The sequence below is a fragment of the Lepisma saccharinum genome, chromosome 3, assembly GCF_977018435.1.
Source record: "Lepisma saccharinum chromosome 3, izLepSacc3.1, whole genome shotgun sequence".
In the NCBI taxonomy this organism is placed as follows: Eukaryota; Metazoa; Arthropoda; class Insecta; order Zygentoma; family Lepismatidae; genus Lepisma; species Lepisma saccharinum.
Window position 1 is genome coordinate 65,710,360 of NC_139231.1, and position 15,877 is coordinate 65,726,236.

General features: G+C 36.8%; 1 protein-coding gene across 2 annotated transcripts; it reads left to right on the plus strand.

Annotated features, from left to right (window-relative positions):
- The first annotated feature begins 2,388 nt into the window (after positions 1-2,388).
- Positions 2,389-15,004, plus strand: Dtd (D-aminoacyl-tRNA deacylase). Of its 2 annotated transcripts, none has more exons than XM_083119913.1 (4): positions 2,389-2,410; positions 5,602-5,692; positions 13,425-13,660; positions 14,790-15,004. In XM_083119913.1, exons 2-4 carry the CDS (start codon positions 5,682-5,684, stop codon positions 14,918-14,920), a joined length of 378 nt encoding a protein of 125 aa, XP_082976039.1. In that variant the 5' UTR covers positions 2,389-2,410; positions 5,602-5,681; the 3' UTR covers positions 14,921-15,004. The 2 variants fall into 2 exon arrangements, with proteins under 2 accessions (XP_082976039.1, XP_082976038.1); XM_083119912.1 differs by lacking the exon at positions 2,389-2,410 and adding an exon at positions 2,630-2,827.
- The last annotated feature ends 873 nt before the right edge of the window (positions 15,005-15,877 follow it).

The window sequence follows — 15,877 nt, forward strand, 5'->3', positions numbered from 1 at the left end:
GCATTAATAATTAAAGCAAGTCAAGCACAGCTTCAGTTTTCATCTTCACCGGCCTTCTGGTAAGGGTTTTTCACTGAATAAAGATATCTAAATTTGCAACTATGCCTAAGTAGTGAGCAATTAAATAAGGTTAAGAAAAAGGGAAGAAAGATGAAGAATTTTGGATTTGTTATTTTGGTAGACACCCTGTACTCCGTTGATTAAAAATCTGTTTTGCAATGTGAATTGACAATGATAATGGATTTGAAAAACAGATGCAAAGACCTTCAAAGCAAGACCAAAATTGTATTTGTAGGACCACAATACTATAAGAGAAGTAGTTTCGCAATAATTGATAAGAATAGTTTTTTGACAAATTTAAAAAATCTGAAAATTAAGAATTGTTTAAAACCTTCCTGGTTGCACCGTAATAAAATTTCATTAGAATCGGACCACCCATTTCTTTTTTATAGAATTTCAAAGAGCGATCGTATGCAAAAAAAAGGGGGGGGGCACTTTTTTCTCAAGACAAAAAAAATTGCGTAGCATAGATTAACGCAGAATTGAGTACGCTGAGTTTTGATGTAACTCGTTTCTATGTAGACTAATTACTGGTTAATTTTTAATTTGAATCCAAACTCGAGTATCTATAAGTTTTAATCCGTGAGTAGATAATTATTTTGTTGTTCTTGTTTCTATTTCATCAACGTATATGAACAACAAAACATGAAGCTACAGCACAGCGCCTGCTGTGAATTTACGTCTTTACTGCACACCGCTGCGTGATTTTCTTTTGTTTTACTACCAACATACAACCCTATCGCTAGCCCAAGAAAAACATACAAAGCCAGGAAAGTAATTCATCTTCTGTAACAAAATCATCACGTATCGAAATAAATGTACTTTTACGACTCTGTTCATAACTTCACGTAATTTATTAATGTATTTCAAAATGTGTTTTGTTGTTTCTTTTGACAATTTCTCTTGCAGTTCTTTTAAGTTGGTATCACTTCAGGCAATCGTATCTCAGGATCGTCGTCTTGGCGAAGAGAAAGTTTCTTTCCTTGGGAAGAGAGGCTCTTAGCCAAGAGTTTCTCAAGATACGACTATGAAACGACACTGTCTCAAGACGAGATTACCTTCCCAAGATCGTCTTGGCTAAGAATCTCTTACACAGTGTCTTGAGATTTAACTATGAATACGGCCCTAACTAATTGTACTACACTATAGCAATTTTGTTGGTGAAAGCATTAAATTAATACCCTGTGTGTGAGAGACTGAAAATAAGTGTTTAATCTGTCTAACACTATATACACACACTATAATTTCTGGTAACCATTACATTATATACATTAGGCAGAGATAACCAGTGGCGAAGATATAGTACAAGCAATGCAAGCACTGCTTGCACAATTAAAATATTATTTAATGTACTTAACGTTGAGTGCATTATTTATTTTCTATCGCACTCGATTTCGCGAAATTTTACGGCCGCAAATTCTCTCCGCAGCCCGTTGGCAAGCAGCAACCTCTCTGCTTGCAGCCACTGTGCGGGAAACCAACGCTTCTCAAGTATCATATGGCGAAGGGTAGATGCTGGTGAAGGTACGGTCACAGATGTACGGTCCCCAGCCCCAAACCACTAATAAAAGCTCTGCTTTTCGGAGCTTTTCGGCTTCTCGAAAACACCCGAGCCAAGCAGAAAGCAGACACTACTATCAGAAAACATATAAGTGTTAACATGATCTCGAAGATGTATATTTGCTTTATTATAAACACAGAATTATTGAAATAAATTATTATAACTGTTCCAAATTCCATGTAGATAAACTTTAAAGCATTACTTTGAGTTTCAAGATTTGTAAAACGTGTCAATAATGTCGACGTTCAGGGCACTGGGGAGCGCTGGAATCTGCAGAACAGCTGGCTGTTGTCCGCTTCACACTTCTCTTGTCTCAAATTACAACGCACGCCAGTGTTGACAACTACCAAATAATTTACACTATATTTATCGTAAGTTTTCATACAAACAATGAACTGATGTTTTTTTTCTCGATAAAACGTATGTAAAAAAAAAAAGCAATGAAACTCTCTTCTGAGACCTGCAAATAGCAAAAACGTTAAGTCATAAATGCTATCCAACTCGAAATATTATTTTTATTAATATAATACATTATTAAAAGGAAGAAACAGCGCATGTTCTTCCTATTGTAATGGCCTATTATTCGAAAGCTTAATTAATTTTAAGCTTCAAGTCAGTTCTATTACTCCCCCGTGAACATTAATTTTTACAACGAGGTTGACATCACTTTTCTGTTAGCTTCTGAGCTTTTCGGAATATTTTCCATTTATGTGGGAAGAACGAGTGGTTGAAGTGAATGTTCTCTTTTGTGAAACAAACATGGATATTTCAAATTTCGTACGGGAAGCTGTAAGTAATAGCAAGTATTTTATTATCAATAACGTGACAAGAATTTTGAACTTAGCAGTATGGCCGTTGAGAGAGGAGTTCATGGATATATTATTATTATTTAAAATGTCCTTTCTTTCCTAGAAAAACTGGGGCAATGGACTGTATAATTTATATACCCCCCCCCCCCATTTTTCGGAGTACTGCATTGCTTTCCTTCCTCTTAAGACCACGCTTCGCTACTGGAGATAACAATATTGATGTTTGCTGTCAATGCTGGGCAATTTGTAATAACCTTAGGTCAGCTGTTTCTGTTATTGTTGTGTTGTCTACCGGACTGGCGTTGGCGTATTCATTTTACCCGAGTACTCTAAAGAGAAACACACTAAAATAAAATGAGAGTTGTTATTCAGCGTGTTACGAAAGCCAGCGTGGCAGGTACATATGTCAATGTTCATTGTAAATATTATTGTTTCATATATCCGGAAACATAATTATTAACCAAATGGTTCAGACATTGTGAGCTGAATGTTGGGTGCTCCTTAAAAGTTATTAATAATAACTTATTATAAACTGAATCAGGTATTGATCTAGAATTTTCTTTTGGATGAAGAGAGAATTTAACGAGTTGCAAAGGTAAATTTAGGGCCCAAGTTCCTATTGTTTAATTCGAATTAATAATGTTACACAGACATTTTATACATTGTTCGATTTCTATTTGGTAAAAATCTGATATTTCCCGGACACCTATAACTTCTTCGTTTTGTCAATTTTTGACATTTGTACTTACTTATCTGCTTCGCAGAACATTCTGTAACGTTTTATGTCTTAACTTACACTTGAGTGAAGTGTATTAAAGGTGAGGGTGGTATGGCTACGAGGGGAAATTTAGTCTATTGTAAAACAAATGCACTGTGTATGGAGGATTCTGAAAAAAATTGAAGATTCTGGAAAACTCGGGGAAAATATAAGTATTTTGAGTTCACGTGAGGACCCTGTTCAGCCTTGGCGATTACTTACTGCATGCTTGCTTTAGAATAGGGAGCGATTTTACAATACCGGACAATTCCCCAATTTCGTTCATATTTCGCATACTCAATAATTTAGGGCTCCTAATCATGAATCTGCAGTTAATAATTGGCGGTCACGTTTAGAATTTCGAAAAAAAAAAAGGGGGGTCCGTGATTGCAACCGACAATGCACGGTTGCTCATTATTTACTGGAAGATTTTCTGTTTCCAATACTTAAAAAACGAAATATACATTCCTGATATTACTACGACCCCAAATTTTAACTGTTTGCCTAACCTAACCTTACCGTGAATGGTTTGTGTGGCACCGTAAAAAAAAATGTCAGTTTCATACAATCTTGATCAAGTGTCCTAAATTATTGACTATGCGAAATATGAACGAATGCCATGTATTATTAATATGTACCCAACTAAAAGTTACTAAAAAATCTTACGATAGAAAGAACTTCATGTCCTACCTTCAAAGTCGCCATCTTCCTCATACCACGCAGATTACTGAACAAGTGAACGCTACGTTGAAGAAACATGGTTTCCATGCGCGGTAATTGAAAAGTTTATTTTACAACTTCTACACATGAATTAACAATGTCAAAACGTCACCCCCACATGTTAACCTCAGATACTTCATCGGGACTATGTATTTTGCGAGTATAAGAAGTAGGAAAGAAATTAAATTTCGTTTTTTTCAGTATTAGAAACACAAAATCTTCCGGTACATAATGAGCAATCGTGCATTGTCAGTTGCGATCACGGACCCCCCTTTTTTTTGTTGTTTGGATTTCCACACGTGACCGCCAAATATTAACTGCAGATTCGTGATTAGGAGCCCTAAATTGTTGCGTATGTGAAATATGAATGAAATCGGGGAATTGTCCGGTATTGTAAAATCATACCTAGAATAGTTTTTTTTTTTCCTTCCCTATACTCCTAAGTGAATCTTTTCTTTCCACCAGCATTCGTTTACTGTGGGGCTTTATAGCTGAAGTCTTGGAAGCAACACCAGTTAGGTATTTTTGACACAACCCCAGAGGAAGCCGACCGGACACATATCTGGTTTCAAGCCACCACCTGTTTTTTGGCAAAGTGCTGTTGTCACTTTTGCCTGCAGTGTTTAGACATCCATTCATTCACTGTGACGTTTTACTTCCATGGTCTTTATATTGTATAAAAAAATAGAACAACACAACCTAGCAAAGATAAAGAACCGCAACCTCGCGTTCAGTAATCTCTTAAGAAACCGAATTAGCAACATCTCATTTACTCCATGTGGAGTTGACAGGATACGGTCAGTTCTTGGACGGACACTATTGGTGGGTAAGGTTTCAGTGGAGGATTTACTGGACTCCACGTGGACCTGATATATGGTTGTAAGCGGGAAAAATGATCTTTCAGAACTTTATTTGAAGTAAAGAGAGGTTGCTTCCAAGACAAGCACTATACTGTCGTATTGGTTGCAAACAGCTGCTGGCATCTAGGTCACGTGCGTGGGGTGCGAAGGGGTTTTCTGAATCTGCGAGCTATTATGAATTTTCCATTATATTGCACAAATGTTTGCAGATATCTGAAATATGTGTAAAATATATTCTGTGTGAAACTCATTTAGCATTAAAATAACACCCCTAAATGCTGTGGTAGTTAGGTTATGCAGGTAAGGGACCTTAACATTGTAATAAAATCCTAAATGCTTTGGTAGAGGTTAGGTTTAGGACTCGTACCATTCAAATAATGTTCCCAGTGCTTAATGTGGTTTCAGTCAGTAGCCGGAATACTAACTACAATTTAATACATAAGTACTACTAGTACTACTAATAAGATACAATGCATATTAAAATAACAATGGTGTTTATTATTATAATTTTTATTAAACAAAATTTGTATGTTTTATTACAAAAATGTGATTTTTTTAATACACTATCTTGTGGACTGGTTGACTCACTATCACACTGCCAAAGGTTTCATGATACTATGTTATATATATGTAGGGGTAATATGTATTATGTAATACAATCTATAATATATCATAAGGAAGTGTAGCTCACACCGGAGGCTTCAGAAACAGAAGGAAATAGCAAATCACTGAAAGTTGGGGGGGGAGTATAAACCTGAAACTAGGTAAGTTGGAGATATATATTTATTGTAGTTGTAATGCTGATTTAACAGGTTTTTTTTTTTTAACTTACAGTGAATGATGAAATAATCAGTTCCATTGGAAGAGGGCTGTGCATCCTAGTTGGAATATCTAGAGATGATTCTACAAAAGATATGGACTATATGTAAGTAGAATAGGGCTACTCCATATCAGTTAGACCAAAATCTGGAAAGTTACCACATCATAGCTTTAGATGGTTCGATCATGTCTGGAATACTTGTATTCCGATTAAGCGGCTCAGGAGTATAACTTGATAACCCACACTCCATTAAGAATTTAGATAGCATTAGGTGTAGTTGCTGCACAGTCTCCTGTTGCTCTCACGTTAGTCAACAAGGTCTATTCAGTATCCAATATTTGGAAAAACACCCAGAAACATCTGGGTAACATGCAATAGATGAACTTTCACTTGAGTGTTGCTTCGTTTCATACTTTTGTGGGTTATCAAGTTTTACTATCGAACTGCTCAATTATTAGGTTCTTCTGAGAAATATTTACGGAGTTATATCCTGTGGAAGAAGGTGGTGCCAAACTGAAAATGTGAGCAATGATCCTAACTTGGGCACTATTGATTAAAGTCCAGTGACATTTACACACCCAGCAAGTCTGCACCAAAGGAACACATGCATTGTATCAAAATACCCACAGCTTGTTTACATGAGCAAATTAAACAATTCAAAATATGCCAAAAAGTATTGCATGTCAAAAGATACATATCACACTCCGATGCACATACACACACACACACATGCCCTAAACTAATTTATTTGTTCACATATACATTTCAAGGACTCGCCTCCACCATTCACAGAAGGCTGTTAATTAACATTTTATCAATCCTATTGGAGATTAAGTACTAAAATTTATGTTGCCAATTTTGCCCCAAGTTATTGTTAATTTTAAGATGATTCACTAGTGCGTATCTTTGTGTGTGTTGTTTCTCTGCCATTATACTAATCATAAAGATGAGGATGAATGCTGATGAGATGAAATCAGTGAAATGATCCTCAAGAAGAAATCTTCGGATACCACACAGTGTACTCAATCACAGAGACAGGCCTCCCCGATGGCGCATTGGTAGCATCGTCACCTTGTAATCAAGGGATCCCAGGTTCAATACCCGGTGGAGGCACATGGTGGTTTGGATCCCACTTTAAACTGTAGGTCCAGTCCCGATTATCCTTACTGTGCATAAAGTGGACTTAAAACACCAAATCAATCAATAAATCACAGAGACAGCACTCTTAACTGTTGTGTACTAGAACTGAAAGTGGGAGACAACAGTAATTCCCCATACTCATAAATCTGAACCAGTGAATATGCTTGCCTATTGATGCACAAGCATTTAGCAACCAGAAGGAAATAAATACAAATGCAACATTAACTTGTGCAACCCAAATTGCTGCTATATGAAAATAATAGATAAGTAAGTGGGTTAATTATTATTATTTTAAATGGCAAATTATGAAAGGTTAGTTGAAATCATGTGGAATACTCTTATTGATTTTTATTACATCCATCTACATCACTCACATGGGAATAAATATACTTTTCTTTCTTAAAGTTGAAACCTAATCCTGCTGTTTGAACCAGTGGTCAACCTGAATACTAGAAGTTTTAATTGTTGTTTCCTCTTATTAAATTTCCTTGGATCCCTGTGATATCTCACAATTATCCATTCTTTACAAAAGTGAATGTTTAAGGGAGCTTTCAAGAGGAAGCATTAGTCGGCACGTGGCAAATGGCAAGTAACTCTTGGAAACCACACTGAAGAAATAACCTTTCATGACACTTGTCACTTTGGTATGAAACCCCCATTTTTCCTGTTGGTCTGAAAGCTCCCTAAGTTTCATGTCTACATTAACGAATGTAACATTAACATGCACAGCCCAAATTTCTGCTATGTGAAAATAAGTAAGTGGAGAAATTATTATTATTAGACTAGAAGTTCCTTGCATTGATTTGCTATCATTTTATGTAATTTTCCCTTTGGTCTCACCTTTTTTGTTGGCTTCCAAACACACACACACACACACATACGTGTACAGTCAGCAGAAACTGGAGTAAAAATGACCTATAGGCAATGGGACTGGATTCCTTAAGAAGAAAGAAAGCTTCAGAACCACCTGAAAGAGAAGATGCTAGAAGGACCGAAAAGTCAAAAAACAGCAACCGTTGCAATTCTGCTTCACCAATTACCAGGATGAGTCAAAAGTTCATTAGTTTTTGCACATTGACATTGAGACTGAAGACACAAGGCATCAGACTTATTCAGCAAAGTATAGGCCATTTTGTTGTATGGTCTTCTGTCAGCATTCCGTGATAGCCTTGATCCCACAATGATACCATTCAGCTGGTTTCGAGGCCAAAAACTCGCGCACCCCTGTTTCCACAGCATTCAGTGTGTCGAACTGTCATTCTTGCAGGAAATGCACGAGAGAGCAAACAAATGGTAATCGGATGGCGAGAGATCAGGGCTGTACGAGGGATGAGGCAACACTTCAATTTCTTCCAAGTTCTGCAGTTTATGGGCAATAATTCGTGACCACTGACATGAGGTGTTATTGACCTGCAACAATGCTCTCTTCTGACTCATCAATGTTGGGTACTTCTGGAGCATAGCATCATGGACCTGCTGCAGTTGTACAGCGTAAAGGTTCCCATTGACCATCGATATTCCACCATATGCACACATGACCTTCTTTTCATAACAACTGCTTACCACTGGCAGAATATCGTGGAAAGATTTACTTTTCATCACCTGTGAAAATTCGATGCCAAAACCTGTCGTCCCGTGGATTTTGAAGCAATTGTTGACAGATGGAGACTCGTCGTTCAGCCTGTTGTGGTGCAAACACATGGGGCACAAGTCGAGGCCATCGAGAGACAAAACCCATTTGGTGAAGAGAGCAAACCACAGTGCTTTGGGATGATCCAACCTGTTTTGCCAGTTGCCGTGTACTGACGCTTGCATCGGCTGTCACATGCTGTAGCAGGGCATCTGCATTCATGGCACCCAGTGTCACATCGAGGCTTGTCTTCCACACTCGTGCCCCCAGACGAGAACCACTTGAACCATTTCTGTGCTGTCCTAATGTTCACTGTGCCCTCTCCTTCCACCACACAAATTTCCCTCGCAGCACTTGCAAGCTTTCACCCTTTTTTCCAATAAAGTCATAACAAGATACGCAGGGCTAATTTGTGGACCTCCATGATGGACCACCATAATTACACTGTGCCTGTGCGAATATATGTACCAGATGGTGTGAACGTCACGTGCGCACCGCGAGGTGCTCGCTTGGCTTTCTAGGCTTTTTCTCCGGCTTCACCATTTCCCACGTGAAAAAACGAATGAACTTTTGACTCAACCTGGTATATTGATTTTTGTGTCTAACATGTCCACTAAGTGAACACCAAATTTGCCAATATATTTGAGTTTTGGTTTTAAGTCCACTTTATGCACAGTAAGGCTAATCGGGACTGGACCTAAATTTTAAAGTTGAATCCGAGCCTCCACCAGGTATTTATTACAAAAACTGTGCCAATATAATCAGTACACAATTCAATTGGTGTGTAATATAACATTGATGCCTACTACAAAATTATTCCTGTTTTTGTGAGCCTAATAATGTGTTACATAATAAATTTCATTGCTCAATGCAGCGATAATCCTTAAATTTATAGTTCTTTTCACAAATATTATTGGAAACATTAATTCACTTTTTTTTTTAAAAAAAAAAGGTTAATAACAGGGTTCCTATGTAAACTCTAACTGCATTTTCCCTGAGTTTTCCAGCATATTTTTTCCAGAGTACTCAATACACAGTACGTTACTATTCTAAATATATTTTACAATGGCCTATGGTGCATCTGTTTTATCAGTAATATTACCAATCTGATATATTTATAAACAATCTGTAATTTAGTGCAATATTCTGCCATCTTGTTATTTATTTTATGAATAAGAACATGTAATTAATGTCATGGTTTTGCAAAGTAAATATCTAAATAGGTAGTTCCAAGGGCAAAACCCACCACAATCACCCAGTTATATGCAATAATTAAGGAGGTGAATGAACCATTCATCAAACATTCAAGGAGCACTTGCAATTTTAGACCAGTAGGCCTATTAGTAAATTTTGTGCAGTACTTTATCAGTATCAGCCAATAACAAAACAAACTAAAGAATAAAATTGTCTTTATGCACTTAATTAAGGAGTAAGGTTTTTTTTGGGAATTTTCACACTTTTTTTCATTCAGAGCTTTGAAATATTTATATGGTAAAACTGTGTGTGTGTATGAAGAATACTTTCGGCAAACAGACTACAGTCCGACCAAGGAAGACGAAACTACCTGGAAAGGACGATTCTAAACGCGAGAGGGGAAGCAGGGAGAAGCACTCGCCAAAATACCCTGTGGTATTTCGCTTGCGTGGGTTCGCTTGTTGTGTTTATTACCGCTTTCTGTGTTGTGTTTGTGATGGCTATTACAATTCGCAACAAACAGTTTCGAAGTGGAATGAGGAAAATTGGGATGTATTGGCCTCTGTTGCACATTCTACAAAACACCCTCGTTATGCTAGAAAATGTCACAAGCCATTCAGTTACTACATTTATATTTATAATACTATATACAACAATATTATTATTATTGAATACTATCCTGATTAATGTTGTGTACATTTGTGCTAATTATAATATTTACTAAGAAGATCAATTTAATTGAATGATCTAAAATAAATCTACCGCTTTACAAACAAGTTTATCTACTAATGTGACGATATGAATAATTTCTTGATATGCCCTTACATAATTCGTAACATCTCTGTATGTATTTTGGCGGCGATGTTACTACGTTGAAACTTCATTGCTGTTTCTACAGCAGACGATTTTCAAGGAACCCGCTTCCTGTCCAAAGCTCCGCCACCCCTATTTAGCCACTGAACACGTCCGGTTGGCGCATGCGCACTTTCGTCCATGGTCTCGGCTAACGTAGCCAGACATTATACAGGGTGTCTACCAAAATAACAAATCCAAAAATCATGACTTTTTATTGACCTATATTTCCTTTTTCTTGGCCTTTTTTCTTTATTTTTAAAATTTATTTAATTGCCCCCTACTTAGGTATAGTTGGAAATTAAGAAAATATATATTTTTATTCAATAAAAAACTCCTGCTCCAAGGCCGGTTATGATGGTTGATTGATTTGGTGTTTTAAGTCCACTATTATGCACATTTAGGGTAATTGGGACTGGACCTACAGTTTAAAGTGGGATCCGAACCACTATGTGCCTCCACCGAGAAGCAACTCAGGGATGCCTGATTACAAGGCAATGAGGCTACCACTCATTGGTGCCCACAAAGGGGGGGGGTCATGAGAATTTTGGGGGGGACAAAATTTTATAGTTTAAATACCAATTCTATATATCTGGATGCAAAAAGGGGGGGGGATATCATGTGATTGACTTGTTAATGATTTTTAGTTATAGTTATTATGTACAGTTGTTCTACCTGCCTGTGGGTGATCGCAGCGATCGAGTTGAAATGAAACACCACCTCTTATGCCTTTAGAATCGGTTTCGAAGGGGGGAACGTGCTGTTCACATTAATACAAGGTTATTCAAGCAGGTAAACTGTTAGGAATTAGGTTCAGTACACTAACAATGGCAGTGAGCCTGCACAATGAGTGTCACAAGAATCATTAAAAATAGACTACCTTCGTGTATGGCTGATGAGTGGTTAATGTCTTACCTTTATTCAACACTGTGAGTGAGCCCGATATTTTAAAAGTGGTGCAAAATGAGAAAATTATCAATACGTTTGCTGCAACAACTTTGCAACGTCAGAAGTTTTTAGCATTCATGTTATTTCAATCAATATCAAAGTAATATGCAAAAATCATGTAAATATCTATATTGTAAACAATACCTAGATTAAAATATATTGCTTTAATTGTCTGTATTATATTGTTCCGCAATTTTTGTCAGACCAAAATAATTTCAGTAAATAATTGGGGATAAATGGGGGGATGTTCTACCTTTTTGGGGGGACTGCATCATAGACCTTGGGGGGGGGGGGATGGGCACCCCTGCTACCACTGCGCCATTAGGGAGGCCTGATGATGAAAACTGAAGCTGTACTTTTAGGAGAGATTTAGACTTGCTTTAATCATTAATGCATGTAAAAATTATTCTTAAGAAATAAAGTGATCAAATCTTAATCACAACTCAATTTAATTTTAGATTTCCAAATATTCAATTTTATCAAATCACAGTATAGGTATATAACAATGTAAGTTCACTATACTGTAAAAAATAGCAAAAGTTATTGACTGGTAGACAACCCTGTTACAATATCAATTAATCTGTGATGCAAAATAAACACATCTAAAGCCTACATCTTCAAAATAGTTTGTATAAAGTAAGTTAGTGAAGTTGGAATTATTAGTACAAAAACAAGCATATTTTAGTCCTTCAGATGTGCTTCATTTGGACTCAATGATAATTAGATGATTTTCCCTGAGTTTTTACTTTTCTTCAAATTCCCTGAGAATTCCAGGTTTTTCAGGTGTGTGGAAAACCTGAATATTCAAACGAAATCATCATAACCAAAACCTAGGTTAAATAACCTACACTTTTGACATTTCAATTTTCGAATGTGCTTGTGTGTGTTGAAAAGTTTAAATGAGCAAATGATAAAAAAATGTGCACTTTATCATTTTATTTCAATAACATGCTGATAATGTGCGAATTACTCACAAATAAATATAAACTAAAAAAAGAGGGGGAAAAAACTGAGGTAGGAAACGGTGAAAAGAACATATGTTTTGTCGGGATCCCATACTTTAAGGGTGTCTCCGAGAAAATTGAAAAGTCCGTGAGGGGTTACGGGATTAAATGTGGGATAAGAGCACCCCGGAATATTGAAAAACATTTTACCTCTTATAAGAAAAGGAGGGGGGATGGGCGCAATAACCCTGAAGAGCAGAAAGGAATATATAGGATAGTGTGTGAATGCGGAAAGGAATATGTGGGACAGACCGGGAGGAATATGCAAACTAGGTGGGGAGAGCATGATAAGGACGTAAAGGAGGGCATACCCAAAACAGGATTATCTGAACACATATTGGTTAACCGACATAAGATTGCTAAAAGGGAGGTTATTAGGGAGGTTAGCAATAAATTGGACAGAAATGTATACGAAGCTGCCTATATATGCGCGAAAAATTGGAACAAACTTAATAGGGACGATGGGAATTTAGAAGACGGCTGGGTTAATTTCTTTAAAAAATGGGACAAAGCCGCAGTGAATAGGGACGAGATGGGCTTCCGTGTAACTCCTGAGGTTAGGAAAGCCGCCGAGGTGGAAGTCGATTTCACCTTGGATTGGTGACTCCCGAGCCCCAGTTCGGAAGGACTGAGGAGGAGAAGTTTTCTTTCTCCAGCTACGGGCTGACACCGTGCATTCGCCTACCCCGAGCATTGGTCGGCAGGTCACCGACTTCAACCTTGGACGTTCTTTTGTTTTTATGGGATTGCGCGGTTTTAGATGTGTAATCTACACTCTTTTCTTTTTTAGAAAGTGTCCTTCATACAACATTTTAACCTAAATCCTTAACCTTCACTTTCACGACGAGGCACCATGTCAGGTGTCTGAATAACATCATCTCAACCTGAAGAAGGAGGTAGTGTAACCTCCGAAACGTCGTACGAAAAATCTCATACTCACACACGTAAGGTGCTGATTTTTAATCTTTTTGTTTTTAGTTTATATTTTATTTCAACGTGAAGAAAACTTAAAATGAACAGATGCTAACAGCATTTGCATATTGTGTATTTTCTTCTTCTGTTTTTTCAGTGTGCGGAAAATTCTAAATGTGCGAATATTTGAAGATGAAGGAGGTAAAAAGTGGTCCTGCAGTATAAAAGACAAACAGTTGGAAGTGCTTTGTGTGAGTCAGTTCACTTTGTATCACATATTAAAAGGTAATAAATTGGACTTTCACAGTGCCATGTCTGCCAGCAAGTCAGAGGAATTTTATAATAAGTTCCTAAACAAACTCAGGTCACATTATGAACCGGACCTTATTAAAGGTTAGTCCACCTTTGCCTTTGCAATATGTAGTTTTATACTGTAACTGGCTTTTATGTCTTTTAATTTTAAATGTTTTGCAAGTTCATGATGAAAATAAATGTGGCTTGGTACTATCACACTCTGACTCCTTCAATTGTGTAAATTCGTGCCATTTGAACTATTAACCTTGATTTCTCCCATCCTATATTCGGGGTTCACTTTTTTATTTCTTTGGTAAAAAATAAATGCCAACATTGTGTTATGAAAATAATGATTTTATTTCAGTACCATTTCAGTGACTCACTGCCACCACTCTCAAAAAGTTGTTTTTGTATAAATTTTACAAGTAGCTTTAGTGTTTATTTTATTGCGTGGGAAATTAATTTTAAATCAAAATAATAATTTTCACTTGATGCCACTACAATAACATAAAATTACACACTAGTTACAAAAATTAGAAATTAATTCACAAGTAATGGTGGGGAAACAATAACATTTGTGAGTACTTACTTACTATGAAATGCTCATTATTATATCAGTAGCTCGGGAGTAAAACCTAAAGTGCTCCCCTGTGGAGTAGGGTCCTACACTTCGTTGATCACGGCCGAAGGTGGGGGTGATGTGATCAGCACCATGCCCCCTGGCTGCCTATACCTCCCAGAGTTTCCTCTAGATACCAACTTTATACGATGCTGGGTGGGCACCGGAACCGCTTGAACAGGTGAAAAAAACCCAGTTCTCCCCTGCCAGGTATGGAATATGGGTCTCTCACATGGTAGTCAGATGCCCTAACGACTGAGCTACCACAGCACGGGAGTAAAACTTAATAACCCACGCATTGTTCAAAATTGAGTTAACATTGGATACAGTTGCCGTAGTCTCCAGTTTCTGTACTTTAGTGAATGAAGTTCCTTCAGCAGCTGGTGGTAAAAAATGCACTGGAACATCTGAGTAACTCATAAGGCACGGACTTTGACCTGTTATTTTCTTGGTTTCATACTTTAGTGGGTTATACAGTTTTACTCCGGAGATGCTCATATATTGGAAATTTAAGTAGTATTAACTAATTTCCACATTTTATGGCCTAGATTACTAGCTACTTTGTAACGAGTGTGGTAATTGTAATGCCAGTCATTGTCCTCTTTCTAGATGGGAAATTTGGAGCATACATGCAAGTTAGCATTGAAAACGATGGCCCTGTTACACTCAACATAGAATCGCCAAGTAAGAAAGCAGAGGAGGCATCAGGGAGTAGTAATCCAGATGATGAAGTGTCATGAGTAACATTCTGTGAGAAAGTGTGTATATTTTTTAATTTCTGTACAATAAATTATTAAAACATTAAGCAATAAAGAATATACAGTTTTACAGAATTTATTAGTGTTTTTGTTACTTTGAAGGACGTCATTTCCATTCTTAATTTGAAAATATTGTACTTCAGTTGTGTAATATTAAGCCCAAAATTTTTCAGGTGTCGAATTAACCTATTATTTCAACAGTCAAAACATCATGTTCTGGCGTTTGGTTGAGAAAACCACAAATATTACTGAGGAATTGTGACAGTGTGCATATTTATATGATCCGTAATTATTACTGCAGTACTAGAAAAATATGGATGGAATGGGATTTTGTCTATATTACTATTAATAGATAGTGGATTAACTCACCATGCTCAAGGAATGTTAGCCACCAAAGAGTATGGACAGATGAAAATTCGAGACTTACTTATACTCTGTAACATACAGTAAGTAGAGAAAATGTATATGTGAATCATACCTAATTGAATATAACAGCCTACAGCATACAAAGCCATGAACAAATTATGGCTCGACCCAGGGGTGCCTATCCTCCCCAAGGACTATGATGTACTCTCCCCCTCCCTTTATGCTGAATTATTTACTCAAATATTTTGGCAATATAAAATAAGCAGAACAATATAAAACAGACATATTTAAGTAATATATGTTTACTTTAGGTATTGTTTACAATATAGATATTTACATGTATATCATATATTACTTTGACATGAATTGAAATAACATTTTTACATAAATGATAATAACTTATGATGTTGCGAAGTTGTTTCAGCAAACAAAATGACAATATCCTCATTTTGCACAATTTTTAAAATATCGGACTCGCAGGATGGAATTAAGGTAAACATTATCCACTCATTATCGTGTATTGATTCGAAGAACTTATTCAATGAAACACTTGGGTTCGAACATTTTTATATT

What these genes read in the sequence shown, in the direction of transcription:
- Dtd (XM_083119912.1), top strand. Translation starts at nt 2,785, where the DNA reads ATGAGAGTTGTTATTCAGCGTGTTACGAAAGCCAGCGTGGCAG. An exon ending in TACGAAAGCCAGCGTGGCAG is followed by an intron (nt 2,828 to 5,601) that starts GTACATATGTCA and finishes TTTAACTTACAG; the next exon opens with TGAATGATGAAATAATCAGT. An exon ending in TGAACCGGACCTTATTAAAG is followed by an intron (nt 13,661 to 14,789) that starts GTTAGTCCACCT and finishes TCCTCTTTCTAG; the next exon opens with ATGGGAAATTTGGAGCATAC.